This window comes from Canis aureus, chromosome 4 (assembly GCF_053574225.1).
Source record: "Canis aureus isolate CA01 chromosome 4, VMU_Caureus_v.1.0, whole genome shotgun sequence".
Classification (NCBI taxonomy): domain Eukaryota; kingdom Metazoa; phylum Chordata; class Mammalia; order Carnivora; family Canidae; genus Canis; species Canis aureus.
Genome location: NC_135614.1, coordinates 42950624 through 42970172, shown reverse-complemented (window position 1 = coordinate 42970172; position 19549 = coordinate 42950624). Strand labels below are relative to the sequence as shown.

General features: G+C 38.2%; 1 protein-coding gene and 1 pseudogene across 6 annotated transcripts in view; both read left to right on the top strand.

The window, feature by feature from the left end:
• Positions 1 to 245: 245 nt before the first annotated feature.
• RANBP17 (RAN binding protein 17) overlaps positions 246 to 19549 on the top strand; it is a 307665-nt gene continuing 288361 nt past the window's right edge. For 5 of the 6 annotated variants that reach the window (XR_013378157.1, XR_013378156.1, XM_077895559.1 and 2 more), the window contains exons 1-4: positions 246 to 392; positions 9114 to 9260; positions 12946 to 13036; positions 18152 to 18318. Coding sequence is in view for 4 of the 6 variants with exons in the window: in XM_077895559.1 (XP_077751685.1) it covers positions 375 to 392; positions 9114 to 9260; positions 12946 to 13036; positions 18152 to 18318 (423 nt within the window). In the remaining 2 variants the exon portion in view is untranslated. The remainder of the gene's footprint in view (positions 393 to 9113; positions 9261 to 12945; positions 13037 to 18151; positions 18319 to 19549) is intronic. The other variant, XM_077895558.1, reaches the window with a different exon arrangement.
• Positions 2440 to 3669, top strand: LOC144311990 (protein BEX4-like; annotated as a pseudogene).

The following is a 19549-nucleotide window of genomic DNA, read 5'->3' as shown; positions in this document are numbered from 1 at the left end:
ACGGTTGGGCGGCGGGGCCAGTGTCCAGGGAAAGCTGCGGGACGTTAGGACCCTCGGCGCTTCAAACTTGGTGCGCGGGCGGTTGAGAGGCCCGGCGCCGCGGTCCCCGCCGCCCCCTCGCGCGCCGCCCCCCGCCCCCGTCAGGCCCCGCCCCCGCCCCGTCAGGCCCCGCCCCCCGCCCGTCAGGCCCCGCCCCGTCAGGCCCCGCCCCGTCCAGCGCCGCGGACGCACCGGCGGCGCGGCGGAGGCGACGACCGCGCTGGGCGAGCCAGCGGCGCAGGGACCCCGCGGGCGGCTGGGGCTTCCGCGGCGCCCGCCTGCGCTCCCTCCCCTCGGGCGCTCGGGGCGGCCGGCCGGCGCCGCCTCCCGGGAAGATGGCGCTGCACTTCCAGGTCAGTGCGCTCTGCACCGCGGGCCCGCGCTCCGCCGCTCCGCCGCTCCGCCGCCCCGCCAGCGCGGCGGGACGCTGCGGCTCGGAGGCCGAGGGCCGCGGCCCGAGGACGGCGGCGGAGGCCGCGGGCCGCCGCCTCGGGGCCGCAGCCCCCTCCCCGGCCGGGGCCTCGGGCAGTGGCCTGGGCTCACGCCCCGGCCCGGGTCCCTGCGTGGCGGGCGCCGCGGCGGGGCCGGCCCCGGAGCTCGCCCCTCGGGGAGGTGTGGAGGCCGCGGACCGGGAGCGCGGCCGGGCCGGGCCGGGCCGTCCCTCCCGCCGCGGCTCGGTCGCCGGCCCCCGCACGGTTGCGACGCCGGGGCGGCGGGGGCCGGGGTCCACCGGGGTCCACCGGGGTCCACCGGGGTCCACCGGGGTCCACCGGGGGCCGGCGGCCGCGGCTGGGTTTGTAATCGGCTAGAGCGGGCAGGGGCTGTATCTGCAGGCGGGTGTGGAGGAGTGTTTTGCAGCCGCCTTCCTGGAGGAGGAAACCCGGGCAGCGAGCCCGAGGGGCGCGGAGATCGCGACGGGACGCGCGCTGGACGAGGAGGTTCGCGTACTCTCGGGCTGCGCCCGCGTGCGCGGCCAGTTATTCATTCAGCAAACATTAATGGAGCCCCTCGCCGCGTCTCCAGCACGGTGCACAGTTCTGGGATAAAGGATTACATCATCGTGCCATCCGTGCCCTCCTAGAATTCGCAGAGAATTACAGTACGTGTGAAAATGATACGGTAGAATTAATCACAGGCTATCATGGCAGCCTCCGGGGGGGGGGGGGGTGCGTGCGCGCGTGTTGAGGAGTGCGGCGGAGCTGCTCGGCCTGGCAGAGCAGATGCTTTGAATTTCCTTGAGCGCCCATTCGGCCGGTTGGGTACTGAATTGCACTGCAGACGGCTCCAACAAAACTAGGACTTCTACTTTCAGGGAACTTGCAGCCTAGTGGGCCTTGAAAGAATTGTAGGAGCCAGCCACGTGAAGGAAGGCGAAGGGAAAGTTACCGAGGCAGAAGGACCATGTCACGGTGGCCAGGAACTGTGCAAGAACATGGCACACGGCAGGAAGTTTGGTCTGGCAGGAGCGTACGGTTCACATAAACTGGAAGAGGGGGGGAGGCTGTGGATGGCAGGAGTGACCTTGGAGGGGTTGTCAGTTTCATAATGTGGTGACAGTGTGTCTATGTGTCATGTTCCTCTCGTAGACTTCTTGGACTGCCTGTGGTCATACTGACTCATTTCTTACTTATTGATTCTTCCAAAGGATCTTTTCTTTCCAGCCAGCCACTCTCCTGTCCGGTAATTGACAGCTTCAGGACTTACAGACCAGGAAGCAGTGAGCCCCACACATTACCGTTTGACTCCTTGCCATTTCTAAGGATGTCAAAATAATGTTATTTATTTCCACTTTGGTAAACATGCCCCCTGGGAAATTTTCACAGGGAGGACTTACAGGTTGCAAATAGGTAATCGGGTGTTCATAGTTCTGGTGTAAATCTTGAGGGTAAAGACTGTGGTGGAAGTTTGGAAGTTTTCAGACTTAGGAAGGTGATGCATAAATGTCAATACCTCAGTCCTGGAAGACTTCTTCATACTTAGGTAGGGTGTTGGAAAAACTGGTTTTCCAGGAATGTATTTCACAGCAGCTTGAAAGTGTAGTTGGACAAATAAAAGATCAGTTTTGAGAGCTAGAAAAAAGCTCTGAAATTTCTCAGTTTGAAGTATTTCCAGCATATGAAACCATATTCTGCAGTTAATTCAAGGAACATTGACTACTAATAATAACTGGTACCTAGCATTTTGAATTTTCACATGCTTATTAGTTTTTTGAGCCCCACAACTAATTTGAGAGGTATGTACATATGTATTATTCTTGAAGACACTGAATCTTAGAACATTTGTGACTTCCCAAGGCTATAGAGTAACCCTAGTAATTCGTAATTCCATATTCTTTCACATCAATATCTTACTGTCATCTACTCACCAGGGTAGCTAGTAAAAAATTATGCCATTAGGGTGATGAGTAAAGATGTGGACCTGTGTGAGGTGAGGTTAGAGTACTTCTTCACAATCTTTTTCATATCATGGCATACATAATAAATGGTAATTGTCTTGTTCATTGACATAAACTGCTCACAGCCAAAAGCCTGGTTGCCTAAAGGGTAGAAGAATCAATATGCCAGGCATATCATTCAAGGTACATGCATTCTAGTTAGGAAGCTGTGAGTGAGTTGGAATACTTTATCCCAAAAGAGACAATGGATATGGATTATCTCATCCGAGAGGAGACAGTCCAGATTAGGGGGAGGAAGACAGAGTGAGGAAAGATAGAGTTGGGAACGGGTAAGATACAAGAATTTCAGTTAGAACAGATTGATGTGAGAATCAAGAGGTAATGTCAGGGGCCTTCGCTCGCTCGCTCTCTCGCTCGCTAGCTACCTGCTCCCGGTGGCCCTGAAGGCCTGTGGGCCAGGGGCGGCCCCAAAGAGTAGGAGGCGGAGGGGGAGCAGGTGGGCTGGTCCAAGTGTTGAGGCGCTGCACTCGTGCATCAGGAGGAGGAGGAGGAGGAGGAGACTGCAAGGATAGGCCCAGGAGCAGTGGTGTCCAAAGAGAAACAAGTGAAAAATGTCAACATGGAAAATGCCCAGCAGGAAAATGAAGAACAGGGCCCTGTGCAGAATGAAGAGGAATCACGCAATTCGAGAGGGAGTGAAGAGCCAGAAGAATGGAAGAAATGTTAAACTGGGGCAAGTGAGACGACTTGTCCCTAATTTTCGATGGGCCGTACCTAACAAGCATATTGATCACAATGAAATGGGAGATGATGTGGAAAAGTTTGTAGGGCAAATGATGGAGATCAGGAGAAAGACTAAGGAGTAGCAAATGAGGCATCATAAGCACTTCCAAACTCCTGAACCTGATAATCATTATGACTTTTGCCTTATACCTTGAATGTTAAGGTTTTCCCTGAGGTTAATAATGTGGCCTCTGCTCCACAGGCTTGTAATTTTGTGATTTACTTCTTCTGTAAACCTTTTGGTGTTTCCAGTTACCAGTTTGTAATTAAATACTGTTTTGTCTCTGTAAAACTTTCTGTCTAGCAGGACAATTTCACCCAGTTTTAGAAAAAACTATTCTTTTCATAATGTAAACTTAATAAAGCAGTTGAAAAAGCAAAAAAAAAAAAAAGGTAATGTCAGGAAAAATTTAGAGTACTCATTTGGTCGATCTTTTTGTTCTCAGAATTGTTCCAGGACCAAGGACTATGGCTATGCTTCTTAATACCCAGCCAGGCCACCTGATTTGGTCTAGATGTGATTGTGCCCTGTTATATTTGAACATGATGGTAACAAGATAGGAAAGAGGTTTGCGAAAGATCATGACAGCATGGACTTGAATGGGAGAAGTTATAGACAGACAATCAATATAGGGTATTATAATTTATCACGAATCGAAGGAATTATTTACAATTTATTCTTGATCTGCTGTGTGCCAGGCACTGGGTTTAGCTTTCTGTCTTCTATCTTACTCTTCACAGTTATTTTGGAAGATGGATATTAACTACCTGCAGTTTCAAAAGTGAGATTTAGAAAGGTTAAGTAATTTGCTTGGGATCAATAAGAGGCAGATTCCAAAGCTTCCACTCTCATTCCCGAAGAAGCTGCTGAAAAAATCCAGGGCACTAGAGGCTACTGTTAGAATATATTATTCTATTCCTCTGTTGTCCATGAATATCAGGTAGAAGTGTTAAGTCTGAGGCTCTAGTTAAAAAAGAATTGTTAGGATTTTATTACAAATTAGGTGTATACCAGAAACTAGCTAAACTGTGGGGTTTCAGGGCATAGTTCACCAGAGTGCCCTCACTTCTGACACCAACTGCATATTTGAGGTTTTCCTAGAACCATGCTTAGATTTGATAATTTATCAAAAAGACTCAAATAATTTACTGAAAGTTGTCATATACATGCAGTTTATTCCAGGGAAAGTACACAGATTAAAATTGATGAAAAGAGATGCAATGTGCAGAGTCTGAGGGGGTTCCAAAACAAAGCTCTTGCTGTCTTTAAGACATGTTACTCTCCCAGCCTGTATGTAGGACAGTATGCATTGGGAACTTTTTATTGAGGCTTCATTATGTAGTGATTGAGTATTGATTGCCCACATAATTGATCTCAGTCTTTAGGCTAATACTAATGTGATCCAAAGCCGCCCCCCCCCCCCCCCCGCCCCAAACACGTGGTTGGTCTTTCTGGTGTGGCCAGCTCCCAGTTTAAGACTGTGGAGTGTGTACCCTCCCAACTCCTGGCCCCTAAGCAAAAACAGTCTGATCAGGTATGACCTAGGTTAAGCTTCCAGAATCCGAGGGTAAAGGCTAGATTTTTCTTTGGGCAAGGCCAAACTCTTAACTATACAAGAGAGACTAAGGAGAAGGAAGAGGCAAAACTAACATCAAAATTGTAAATCTAGATCCTGGTCTAGACCTTTGAAACCACTGAAAACAAAGAGCCACTTGAAGTAGAAATCTGTGGGAAGTATGTTCAATTCAGTTTCTGACATTTTTGTGGTTTTATCATCTTTCTGGATTTCCAAGAGAAAGAAATTGGTAGATACAAAGATGGTGAGCAGACAGGGTTGAAGGTATGGAGTAGGACATTTCCTGCTTATTCTCCCTACAGACTGAAGATAAAGGGTGGCAAGATGGCAAGGTGATAAGGAGACATGTTCTTGAGGTCTGTAGACTTGTATTTATTTGGCTCAAAATTGACCATTTACTCCACACTTGATCTTAAGCAACTTATATATATATTTGATCTCTCAGCCTCAGTTTTTTTGGTCTTAAAATGGGTGTACTACAAATATATACTCTGCAGGAGTCTACTTTTCAGGATTGGTTGCAAATAAAAGATGGAAATTCTTTTGTAAACTATAAAACTTTAAAAACAAATACTATCTAATTCATTGTAGAAGGAAGAGTTCCAAAAGACCCAGGAATAAGCCTTCAGGTATACCCAGGAAAAAGTAGTAAAGGGAAAAAGAAACAAAGATTTGTGACTTCAGGATGAAAGTGTTTTCTATTAAGGATAATCAAGAACTTTAATTCCAGATGGCAGGAAAGATACAGAGAAGTAATTGAAAAGAGTTTTAAATTCAATTGGGGTGGGATTTTTGTGGCTCATCAATTTATTTTTTATTAGGGGCCATTTTTTTTCCCTAGAACAAAAGCCATCCTTTTTTTTTTTTTTTTTTAGCTTAATATTGAGGTGTACTTGACAAATAATAAACAACACATATTTAAATTGTGCAGGAGACTGACATGTTTACATCTGAAACCATGACTAAAATCAAGATAATGAGCATATCTATCACCCCCCAAAATTTCCTCTTGTTCTTTTGTAACCCCCCATTGCTGGCCCCCCATCCTGTTCCTCTTTCCTCCCTTCCTATCCGCAACCTGTGATCTGCTTTCTGTTCCTATAATACCCTCCAATATATACTCTTTTTATCTGTTTTTTGTTTGTTTTATTCAGCATCTACCCATTGATGGATACATGTGTGAGAATTACTGAATAGAAAGAAGTCACATCATTTAGGGGTTAATTTGTATGTCAAGTGCAAAGACTAGAAATGAGTTCAGAATAACATGGTAGATCCTTAAGGCAGAATTGTGTGATTGTCTCTTATGCTATGGAAGTTGGATGCTGTTTATATATGATAGTTATTCTCTGGGAGTTAGGTGATGTCCAATTCTACTTATTTTACCTATTAGTTATTTTTATGGGCTTCTGATATTGATATTAAGCCTTGCAGGAGCTTTAATAACTCAAACCTCATTTGTCAGCAAATAGAGAAGGGATCCATTTCTCTGAGGCATTCTAATGTTAACCATATGCGTAGACATCAATGTGTAAAACTAAGATGCGAATGTATCAATTCGTTGTGAAAAATAAAATCTCTCTTTATAGATTCTCTGGAAAGTCAAATGCTAATCAGAAGATTGCTTGGTGAGTCAGCATTCACCACATTGTGAGTTTAAGTGTTTTAAATGTTTAGATAATGCCTTTCCACCAGGATAAGGATCTTTGTGGATGTATCCTTTTCTCTCAAAAGATTTGATATGCCTGGCATGTGTTTCACTATTATCATTACAGTGAAAGAATGACTTGATCCCCCGCCCCCTTAGTTTCAGTCTTTTGTAAGAGAAAGTTCACACCTTTCCCTTTTTATCTTGCACTGCCTTTCAGTTAATACTTTGAAATACCTTTGAAAAGAAAAAGATAATTTATAATATTGTTGACTTAAATACTATTTGAACATATTCCAGAGTTAGTCTGTGTTGTTTAAATCAGTATAGCAAAACAGACAAAATAATTTCCAGAATTTTTCCAGAATCCTTCTGAATAGGTTTACTTAGGTACTATTGAATTGATCAATATTAATATTTATATTAGTTTTCTAGTACTACTATAACAAATTACTACAAACTAGGTGGATTAAAGCAACAGAGAATTACTGTCTTAGAGTTATGAAGGCTAGAAGTCTGAAGCTAATATGCCAGTAGTATTGGTTCCTTCTGGGCTCCTTGAGGGAGAAGCTGCCGCATGACTTTCTCCTACTTTCTAATGGCTGCTGGCAATCCTTGGTGTACTTTGGCTTGTAGATTTATCGTTCTCGCCTCTGGCTCCTTCTTCATATGACCTCCCTTGTGTATCTTCGTGTCTCTGCATTTCACGTGTATTTCTTCTTTCTTTTATGAGTCATTAAGACTGAGGACCCACTCTAAATCTAGGATGGTATCATTAATATCCATAATTTAAGGATTTGCAGTGATCTTTATTTTCAGATAAGGGCACATTCAAAGGTACTAGGGGTAGGAATTAGGCATATCTTTTAGGGGAATATACCATTACTAACCATTACAGTATTAAGTCATATTAATAACAAACCACTAGCCTTTATAGGGTATACCCTGTGCCAGAAGTTATGTGACCCTTACTCATTTTGTTCTCCAAAAAAACCTAGAAGATAGATTTGAGTCTCACTTTTTTGCTGCCTTCTGCTTTTAAACAGGTCTTGTCACTATTTCTGGCCCAATTCTTTTTGAATTCAAAGTCTACTTCTTCAAAGACTCTTAGACCTTGATGAATGCATGACAGCAGGATTAGTTTATCATTAACTTACTCTGGGTATTACCAGTTCTAAAATTCAGCCCTTCAGATTTATTAGATGAAGGAAAAGGCTTGTAAGGTTGATCATGAAGCAAAAGAGGGAAAAAGGTAGCTCTTTCTATTTTTGTATTTCTTACCCTTGGAGAAAATATGGAATTCATATGTATTTATGAACCATAAATTTTCTATGCATTTTAATATCATGACCATTATGGAGCAGTACTCTGAGGGCTTGTTGGGCCAATCTGGGTGGGAGAAACGTTTAAAATGTGATGCATTTGAGGTCCTTTATCTTAATTTATTCATTTGAAACCCTTCTTTTTTACTTTCATTCTAGCAGAAATTTTCCAAGTCTGGGATGTTGGGCTTTGACATGGATAGAAAGTAGAAAATGCCATCAAGGATCTAAGGAGAGAGGAGTGAAAGGATAAAGGAAGCTAGAGAAGTTCTCATTTCTGTGTTTTGTGGGCATTTCTATTAGGCGGAGATCTATGTATTTGAGAAAATGTTTGGACTAGTGTAGCTCTAAGGCTACCCATAAAAATTCAGACCAGAAAGGATAAAAAAAATAGCATTTCTTTAGGAATAACCCATTACCTTCATATGACTAATTGATGGTGAAATCTGTGCCTTTTTTTTGTCCTCCAAAGAATTCTAAGTTCAAAGTGAAGTAGTTTGTTTTAGTCAAGTACCTTTAACAAAAATTGTTTTAAGCTGAGAAGAATGCTGATCTAATTTTTTTCAGATCTTATCCATGTGTTTTATATCTTCAGATGAAATTATATTTATAAACAGAATGAATTATTCTTTGTGCTTATAAAATAGGAGCCTACAACATGATAACTAGTTATTACACTGCTAGAAATAACATGGGGTTAGGTCATAGTTCCAGAAAATCATGACAGAATTTGCCTGCAGCACTATGAGTCATTAGTTCAGAAGCCCCAAATCAGCGTATATTTATAATTATCTTTGCTTTTTTATGGATGGAACCATTGACGTTCTTACAATTTGAGAAATAATGTAATTGGCGTAGTGTCTGCAATTTGCTCATGATAATTCCCCCCACCTATCTCTTTAGCGTCATTTGGCATCTCCTCCTTGCTGTCTACCCAGTGACATTGACCTTCTAATGCCTGGAAATGATTACGCTCTGTTCTGGGCCCTGGTAAATGCTACTGTCTGCCTAGACTGCTGTCTAGTCTTTTTTCATCTGGCTTTACCCTTTTAGGATAAATGTTACTACTTCAGGCAAGCCTTTCAAACTCCTTGGTTTAGGCAACTCTTTCTCTTTCTATACTCTTACCTTTCCACTACAGTACTGTCAACTTATAATTAAATAATTTGGAGGAAAGAGACAGGCCTTTTTTGTTCACCACTGTGACCTCTAGTAAGTAGTTGTAGCTCAATGAGCATTTATTGAATTGATGAATTCAGGCATGATATTTGCATCCCTTGGTCCCTGTGATTAATATATTTACCTTATTTTTCTCTTTCAAGTAAAATTTATTTATTTTTTTTCTTAAGAGCTTGGCTGAATTGGAAGTGTTATGTACTCATCTCTACGTAGGGACGGATCTAACACAAAGAATAGAGGCTGAGAAAGCACTCCTGGAACTTATTGACAGCCCAGAATGTCTCAGCAAGTGTCAACTTTTATTAGAACAAGGAACAGTAAGTATTTGATAACAGCGATTAACCATGAAAAATCAGTAGATATATGTCCGTGTTATTGAAGTTGTGTAGGTAAGCAATAATTGATAGATATTACTTTTGGTATATTTTTTTGGTTTAGTTTCTTTTAGTGTCAGAGAGATTAATCATAGAAAGAATTGAAAAGCACACTTAGAGAAGAGCCCAAGAGGTAGACATAGACCTGAGTTGACCATGAGTTGAAATAATTTCTTGATTCTTCTTGACCCCTTTTGATGTCTCATATCAGTATGGGCAAAGGTTGCATTTTTCGAAAGTTGACTAACAACTTTAAAAAAAAAAAAAAAGCTGCGTAAGAGACACAGGTTATAATTAAGTCTAAAGCATGAAGGAATGGTTTACAGGAATGCTGACTACCTCTTGCCTACCTCCCTTCTAGAGATTCTTAGCCATTCAGTCAGTCATGCAGCAAATACTTAGATGTGAAACTAGGTATAGTGCTACCTACTTGCTTTATGTACATGTATTAAAGTAACTTATAGTTTAATTGGCGAGGCATAAGTGTAAATAAATAGCTATAAAATGATATGGTAGCACTATAGTAGGGGACTGGAGGGGCTAGAGCACAGGTCAACAAACTTTCTGTTAAGGGCTAGATTATAAATATTTTAGATTTTGTAGGCAAAGAGGCTAAATCAAGGATATTTTATAAGTGCATCTATAAGAAGAGAGAAGACAAACTTCCATAAAGTTTTATTAATGAAACTTAAAGTATAATAATTGAGTATAGTTTTTTGTAATACAGATCTACTAATCAGAAGAATGAAATTATTCTTTTGGAGATAACATGTAACTTAATTGTGGTTCAAAATTAATATTTCTGTCATCAGTGTTGATTATAAATGTTCATGTGTTAATACTCATCTGTGATGAGATTTTTATATTTTATCTTTGAAAATATCTTTTCGCATAGATAGATACTGCCAAATATTGGTATCACTCCACAAGCACATGGTTTTAATTAAGCATATTCATCACTTAGGAGGCATTTATAGAATTCTGTTGAACTTGTCTTGATGTTTGACTTTCAGAATGTCATTACATTGCAGATTAATCACTTCCAATTGAAGGTTAGGTGGAAGCTCCTCAATTGCTCAGTTAAATAGATTTTAAGATATGGAAATTTCCTTTGCACTTGCATCAGGGTCTGAAAAATGCTGCTGGAACTATAGTATGAGCTCAGAAAATATACTCAAGAATAGAGATCTTGCTACTTGCTTTAACTTTGGTAATGTGGAAAGTGTATAAAGCAGCTTAAAGCTTAATATTAGTTGTGATTGAAATAGTGTTAGTTATTATTAAAATAACTTTACTGCCTTGTCAATTTTGTAGTATAAGTACTAAGCATTCATTTCCCTTTTTAGGCAATTTTGTAACTTTAGGTTGAATTCATTAAATACATTATCAAGTTTGCAGCAAAAGCTAATTTTCAAAGCCCTTGAGCATTCAACAATAGTTTAGGATGGGTGTCAAAAAAATTTCAGTCTTGGCCCTGAGCCAAAAAAAAATCACAATAAAACTTTACCACTGTTAATCTATTGAACTACTGTGTGGTGGAGCAAATCAGGACTTTCAGCTTTTATTTCTGACAGAAATTCACACAACTGAAGATAAGTTCACAAACGTAAATTGAAGTCCACTATTAACACCACTGATTCAGGATCCCTGGGTGGCTCAGCGGTTTAGTGCCTGCCTTCGGCCCAGGGCATGATCCTGGAGTCCCGGGATCAAGTACCACGTTGGGCTCCCTTCATGGAGCCTGCTTTTTCCTCTGCCTATATCTCTGCCTCTCTCTCTGTGTCTCTCATGAAATAAATAAATAAAATCTTTAAAAAAAAAAACTGATTCATTAACACATGACAGACCTATATAATTTACTACAGAGTATATATTGATGAATATATAATGGATAACCATAGGTTTTAGAATCTTAGATTTTTATAAGCTTTATAAATTTGTACAACTAAGCCATTTTCTGCTCCATATATTTTTACTATCGCTTGTGATGCATCTTAGCAGCTACTACTTCAGGTTGTACACAATTAGTGTTTTCTCAACTTCTTTGTAAATATTTCTGGCCTGAAGTTCCAGACTCTTCAGAGGTCTTTAGTCACTTCAAACTTAGCATTGACTTCTGGAATAAATGGATAGTGTTGATAACAGAATGAACAGAATTAGCAACATCTGTCAGCTCGTCAGAAACTAAAGAGAACTTCCAAATCATTTACCTTGTTTGAAATTGACTTTTGAAGTTGCTCCCATGTCTTCAACTATTTGAGCATTATTCTCACTGAAAGGCTAGTAGTTTGGAGTTTATTTTCTCTGCATACATAACTTCGCTACAACAATAAAGTAGTGGTGATTTAATTAATTCTTCATTGGTAAACAACTTTCCTTGCTTGGCTAACAAATGAGTGACTTCAGAACTTTGGTCTCCATCCCATTTTATTTTTGTGAGGAAATTCCACTGTGATGAGATACTCTGTTCTAATTTTCTACTTTTTCTGACTGTTGATTCCTGTGGGTTAGGAACATTGTCATGAATACTTAGTCTGATATTGTCAACATATAATCTTTTAGGACAGCTATAGTACCATTGCATAAAGAGCACATTGCCCTATCTAATTCAGTAACAAAATAATTCAAACTCTACTGTGTCTTAAAAGTGAGATATTTGAAATCTGCATTCATCTTGTTTTGACATGATTATGCCCTGGTAATAATCGAAGGTACATGTCATGGTGATACCCATGGTACTCGAGATGCTGTGGAATTATAACTATATTATTGCAATTTATAATGCATTGAGCAGCAGTATGAGGCAATGAGTGCCGCATACAGTCTGTCTCAACTATTCAGCTCTGCTGTCATGGTGAAAGCAGCCATAGACCATATATAAATGAATGAGCATGGCTATGTTCTAGGTTTATTTATGGACACTGACGTTTGGTTTCATATATTTTTCACATGTCACAAAATATTAATTTTTTCCCCAACTGTTTAAAATAGTAAAAACCACTGATACCCCTTGGACCTTGCAAAAACAGAAAGGATTTGATCCATGGGCCTTAGTTTCTGACATCTAGTCAAGAGAAAAGAAAGGACTATCTTTACAAGAAACTGCTAGAGGTATAGTAAAGAGCTGAACCAAATTTTGTAAGATTGAGTATACTATTAAGTTAAGACAATTGGAAGCCAAAGAGAATACGATAGTCTAAGACGTGGATCTGAAGGAGTAGGGAAGTCAGGATGGAAAAGGCATTGAAAGGGATAAAGATGGCTGTGATGGTCACAGGATAGTGAAGAATAGAACCAGGTGAATTTGAAGAAATAGAGGCCAGAACATACAGGACTGTGTAGACATGTAAGAGTATTTTATTTGAACTTGCTCAAGATAATTTTTTTCTCTCAATTATTTGCTGCTGTTTGAAAAAGTGACCTACACCTTCCTCAACTATTGAACCCTTATGAGAGATTGTGTACATATATGCGTATATTTGTGTAAATACTTTATTCATTGTAAATCTGCCAGTTTGGAAAACCAGAAACATTTCCATATTTGCTTAGGAAAAGTTCCTGTCATAGTGTTTTGATGATTCTAATTTCATTTGTGATAATAATATATGAAATTTATTATTCTTTACAGACATCCTATGCTCAGCTCCTTGCAGCAACATGTCTTTCAAAACTTGTTAGCCGAGTCAGTCCTTTGCCAGTTGAACAGAGGGTAGATATCAGTAAGTGGTTTTATTATGCTTTTTATAAAATTGTATTTTATTTTTTCATTGAAGTATAGTTGACACACAGTGTTACATTATTTAACATTGCACTTTCAAATATTTTTTTTTCCTTTTAGATATGTTAAGCTGTTAACAGGTATGCAAGTTATTTAAAATTCTGTTAATTTTTGAAGATGAGTTGTCAACTCTCCTTTACCCATCTAGTGATGAAGTTATGTGTTACACAACAATGTGTAATAAAAAAGAATTTGTTTAGCTGAATAACAAATAATAACTGGTATTTTATTGTGTGGACTGTGATAAGATTTGTACTATCTCATTTTATCTACTGCACTTATAAAGTGGGCACTCTTATCCTCATTTTATAAATGAGGAAACTAGATTTGATAGGTTTTGTTATGTACTCAAGATCACATAGCTCAGAAGAAGGAGAGCTGTGATTCAAATCCACACAATTTGTGTGGAGTTTTTGTTCTTAGTCATTGTTTTAACTTCATATGCAACTGAATGATAGAAAAGAAGTCAATTCTCCATTTATTTCTCAGGATGTCACACAAAATCATTTGGGATGCATGTCAAATCAAAAGCAGGTTCCTACTTACTAGGAAGATAATGGGTATATGGAAGAATAGTATTTGGAGCTTAGTATAGTTGGAGAACTGATTCTATGAAGTATATTTTTTGGAAGTAATGCATTTTAAGATTTTGTGTTTGTGTGTATTTGCTTTTCAAATGGGCAGAAGTCTAATAATTATGGGAAAATAAATTTTCAGTTATCTTTATAGTAGAAATGAACAGTTGACTCTTTGGTGCTCTCTAGCCTCACAGTTCACATTATTTGTGTTCGTGTATCAGAAAAATTAAAATGTATATGTATGTTGGATCTGAAGCCCAGTTTTTGAAGGATTAAATTATACAATGACATGTCATTTGTCTCATGTATTTGATACTTCTTTTAAGTATCCTATCAGAACCATAGGCACTATGGAAAGCCTGGAGGAGGATTTATCTATGTGTTCATGGACTTGGGTGATTAAGAAAGCAAAACAAATTTACAGTTTTAAAAATTAGTGTTCAAACATTATAAACCTAACTCATAAAACATTATTTTTTTGACTAACTTTTACAGACACACACACACATACGCACACAATCACTTTAGGTTTTATTTTTTTAGAGCAGTTTTAAAATTATGCAGAGAGTTGAGTTCTCATATCCTCTGTCCCACACACACATAGAGCCTCCTCCATTTTTAGTGTCTTGCACCAGAAGTACTTAGTTATAATTGAGGAACCTACATTGACACATGATCATTACCCAAAGTCCATAGTTTACATTAAGGTTCACTCTTGGTGTTGTGCATTCTGGGTTTGCATAAATGTGTAATGAAATATATCCCCCATTGTAATATTCTACGGAATAGTTTCACTGCCTCAGAAAAAAATCCTCTCTGTGCCACCTGTTCATTCCTCCCTCCCCTTTAACCCCTGACATCCACTGATCTTTTTCCAGAATGTGAGGTAGTTGGAATCTACAGTGTGTAGCCTTTTCAGATTGGTTTCTATTACTTAGTAATATGTGTTTAACCTTCTCTCATGTCTCTTCATTGCTTGGTAGTTCATTTCTTCTTAGCACTAAATGATATGCCATTGTCTGGATCTACTACAGTTTATTTGTTCACTTACTTGATTGCTTCCAAGTTTTGGCGATTATGAATATAGCTTAAAGCAGGTTTTTATGTGGACATAAGTTCATCTCATTTGGGTAACTACTAAAGAGAGTGATCGTTAGATTGTATATTGAGTGTTTAATTTTGTAAAAAAATCATAATACTGTCTTCCAAAGTGGGTGTACCATTTTGCAGTCCCATCTGCAAAGAATGAGAGTTACTGTTGCTCCACATTCTTGCTAACATTTGGTGTTTTCAGTGTTTTGGATTTGGGGTGTCCTAATAGGTGTATAGTAGTATCTTACACTGTTTTAATTTGCAGTTCCCTAATGACATATGACTGAACATCTTTTCATACTTTAGTTTACTGTCTGTATATTTTCAGTGATGATGTGTCTAACTAAGTCTTTTGCCCATTTTTAAATCAGGTGGTTTTCTTACTGTTGAGTTTTAAGAGCTTTTGTGTGTTTTTAGATAGCAGTCTTTTATCAGATAAGTCTTTTGCAGAGATTTTTCTCCCATTCTGTGGCTTGTCTTCTCATTCTCTTGATCATGTTGCTCACAGAGCAAAAGTTTTTTAATTTTAACTGAGTCTAGGTTATCACTGTTTTTTTTTTTTTTTTTCATGGAGTGTGCCTTTGTTGTGTGCAAAAAGTCATGCATACCCAAGATAGTCTAGGTTTTTTCTCTATGTTGTCTTCTAGGAGTTTTTATAGTTTTGTGCTTTACATTTAGGACTGTGATCCATTTCAAGTTGATTTTTGTGAAGAGTGTGTAAGGTTGTGTCTAGATTCATTTTCTTATAACATCTTTGTCTGGTTTTGTTATTAGGGTAGTGCTGGCCTCATAGACTGAGTTAGAAGGAATTCCCTTGACTTCTGGGAGAGTTTGAAGATAATGGATACAATTTCTCTCTTAAATATTTTGTAGAACCACCAGTGAACTCATCAGGGCATGGTGCAGAATAATTATTGATTCAGTTTATTTAAAAATATAGGCCTATTGTCAGATGGTCTAGTTGACATATATTTTTAAATAAATACTTAAATAAAAAGAGCATTCATTAAAGGAAATTTGGAAAAAAGAAAAAAGTAGAAACTTACAATTTCATGCAACAAGTGATGTGTTTCCTTTATGAGTTTCTTTGGTTTGACTTACTCTTATTTCTGCAAGTAGATTGGAATGTTTGTCGTGACGTTATCTGATATATGTCAAAGTGGAAAATGTGAGGAATTGCTTCAAGAGTCACATTGTCTTTACAGCACTGCAGAATCCTCAGTTCTTCATGATATGGTCCTAGACTACATATCTTATTATTTTCCAACATTATTGCCAGTTTTCTGTATTTACCACACTATTTTCTACCTTTATTAGTATAATTAACAATGACTTACTGTTGCTCATCAGTTAAATACCATTTTTTCAGCTAAGTAGTCGAGTCCCTTTATGACGACCCCTAATTGATAGACCATTCTTGTAACCATGTATCTTTACGTTATTTCACTCTTTGACCTTTATATCCTTTACCTAAGAAACAATATTAATAATAGTATAATAACAGTATCTTCACATTGCTGTGAGAGCCACAAAGGGAATTTGCTGGGGAGCACTTCTGTTCTAACCAAGGCACTTCTATTCTACAGGGTTCAGCACCCGAAGAGCCTTTAGTGCAGAGCTTTCCAACTTTTTTTGAACGTCTATGTGAGAGGTTTTTTTAGCTGTTTTATTTTATTCTCCTGTGTGTCTTCTTGAGTATTGCATTTTCTTCTTGGTATGGCTTTTCTCTGTTATCTTGGGCTGGTGATGATGAGATGGGTATTGTTTTACTTGGTCGTTATCAGACACTTAGTAAACTGGACAAATATTAGAACTCATGTAAAAAAAACGTAACGAGAGTTTTATGTAAAATATTCAGCTGAAATAATAAAAATATAGTTTATTAAATTTTTTTCTGCCTTAGATAATAACTCGTTGGTCGATGTCTTAACTTGGGCAGTCTGGGAAGGTGTATTTATTGGTACCTAGCTTAAATGTGAAACTTGGTTTATCTCCCATTTAGTTGTGTTATTATTTTGAGATTATCCTCCTTGTGGTTATCATTACCCACCTACAAATTTCCCACATCCCCTCCAGGTTAAAATATTTCAAGATAGTAAAAATAATTGAAGTAAATAAACCAGATTTTCTTTTATATTCTAGAAGCAGTGTCATCTTCTTAAGCTTCATTATTGAAATAAAACATAGGTAATGAAGCTTAGGATATCCTTATTACCATAATCCATTGGAGAAACCTTTATCAGGCTTATCCTAATTCTAGGAAAATCTGTGCTTTTTAAAAAAGATTTAATTTTTTTATTTGTATAACTATATAATCTTGATGTTAATAAAAATTAAGGCTGAAATATAGTAGTCATGAGAATTTTTAATGTCAGGAATCTCACTACAGCTGTTTTTAGTTAAATATTGAAGTATTTACCTCTCCTTCATTCTTTTCCCTAATGGCCTGACAGCCTTTTTAAACATTTTTTTTCCTTTGTTTTTCTGTTAGACTTTTGGCATATGTGTTATCTGACCTCAGTTATTCAATCCACTGGGAAGCTCATAGCTGACTTTGCTACCCACTTTTAATGATTTTGGTGTACCAACTTTGTTCCAAGTTTTAATTTACTATTCTGTTTGTACTTTCTGTAACCTAATGTACTTAATTTTATCATACTGTACTATTTGTATTTTTTATGCCACTTAAACAGGATGGTATACAGTCAGTTTTGCTATAACAGACATACGCATCCCTAAAGTGACTGTGTTATGCATTGTTTTGCAAGACTCATGAGAGAAATGGGATATGGAAATAAAACTCAGGTACTTTGTCAGTGACACATTAGAAAAAAGAAATCTAATATAAGGTTTAGTAGAGATTTACATGTTTTAAATGGTTAAGAAATACTTAAATGGTAAAATAAATATTTTATCTTGAAGAAGATCTGAATTTTGTTTTTGGATATGGACTTGTGAGTTATAATGAAGTGGTGGAAGGTGATCAGAAATGGAATAGAAAGGTATAAAACCAGATAAGGATGCATGAGGCTGATAACACATGAGGTGAACTGAAATAGCTACTAGATGTTTGAAGTGTATGCATTTTGTGTATAGTTTACTTCATTTGGCCTGGTTGCAGTTTTCTTTATTCACCTGGCAGTTTTTTCTACATGAAATCATGCAAAAACAAAAGTGACATTCTCATTAGACTCAAATTCTCCCTAATATTAAATTTAAATTGGAGCAAATTTCCCTTTTCACAATAGCCTTATGGTAGAAATGACCATTTTGGAGAATGGAATTAACTTTTTGTCAAAGAATGTGTCATTACCAGCTATTTTTCTTAACATGATTCACAGTATGTTACTGAAAAGTTCAAATGATCACAGAATATTTTCTTATAGGAAACTACATTCTTAATTATGTGGCATCACAACCCAAGCTGGCACCCTTCGTTATCCAAGCTCTAATTCAAGTCATTGCTAAAATCACTAAATTGGGATGGTTTGAGGTTCAGAAAGACCAGTTTGTCTTCAGAGAAATTATTGCTGATGTGAAGAAGTTCCTTCAGGTAAGAAGGCATTATTACATTATTAGAACATCACTAGGTGGTTATTTTGTTTTGTTTTTTTGTTTTATAAAACTTTTTTCTTAAAGCCATATGAATTATTCTGTGGCTACCAGTACAATATTAATTATGATATATTGTTTATCCTCTGGATCCTTTATTTTTTATTGCCAATAAATGAGGATCATGCCATTATAAAAGTTCCAAACCAGAGAAATGAAAATTAGAATGTTAGGAAACATCAGAAAATTAGAAAATACACAAAAATTAGAAAACTTAAAAAATACATGTTCTGTCCTTTATAACATGGTTGGCTATGTGCTACATATAAACAAAATGGATATAATATTTTTCATGTATTATGTGATGTAATGCTCATAATATCTCTGTGAAGTGGATCTCATTTGCAAATGAGGCTTAGGAAAATTAAGTAAATTGCGTAACTGCACAGTGACCCAGTAAAGCATAGAGCAAGCACTTCAAGTTTTCTAACTTAAGAGATACATATATTTAATTTTTGCATTAGACTATATTGACTATGCTAATTTCTCTATTTTTAACCTAAATGTTTCAAGTTATGGCATATGCGCATTTAACCTACACAAATTTAGGTATTTGACCTGCAAAAAATAAGAAAAAGAAAAATAAGCAAGAGGACAGTCATATAAACTGTGCTGATGATCCCACTTGCCATTCCACAGAGTAGTACATGTCTGGGAGTGTGATGTGGCCAACCTAGATCTGTCATTTCCAGTCTCTGCATGCCTCTCAGGGTGACCATCCTGCCTTGCTCAGTGTGATTCAGATATTTAAAGATACATATTTTTTCATATAAACATTATCCCTAATTGCAAGAAAAGGACTTTAGCTGGTGCTCTGCTGCAGAAGCAGTGATCTGTTACAGTTCTTGAGCAAAAACCAGCAGTTTGGGTTGAGAGATGGTTCAGTATTGGTTTATTGGCAATTAGAGGCAATTTGGACTTTCTGAGATTTTATTTCTTAGGCAATAAATCCCTGTGGAAGATGTAACTCTACCATGCAGTGCAATTCTAGAAACCTCAGAATACGAAACACTAAACTATGTTGCTTCTTTTTTATTCAGATTGTTAAAACCCTGGTTAATCTTTGATCATCTAAAATTTCACAAGAATGAATGTATTTTTAGCCCTGAGGATTGCAGCCCTGGGGTGGTGGGAGTTTATTCAGAGACAAATGAATTTCTCACTCCAGGGTT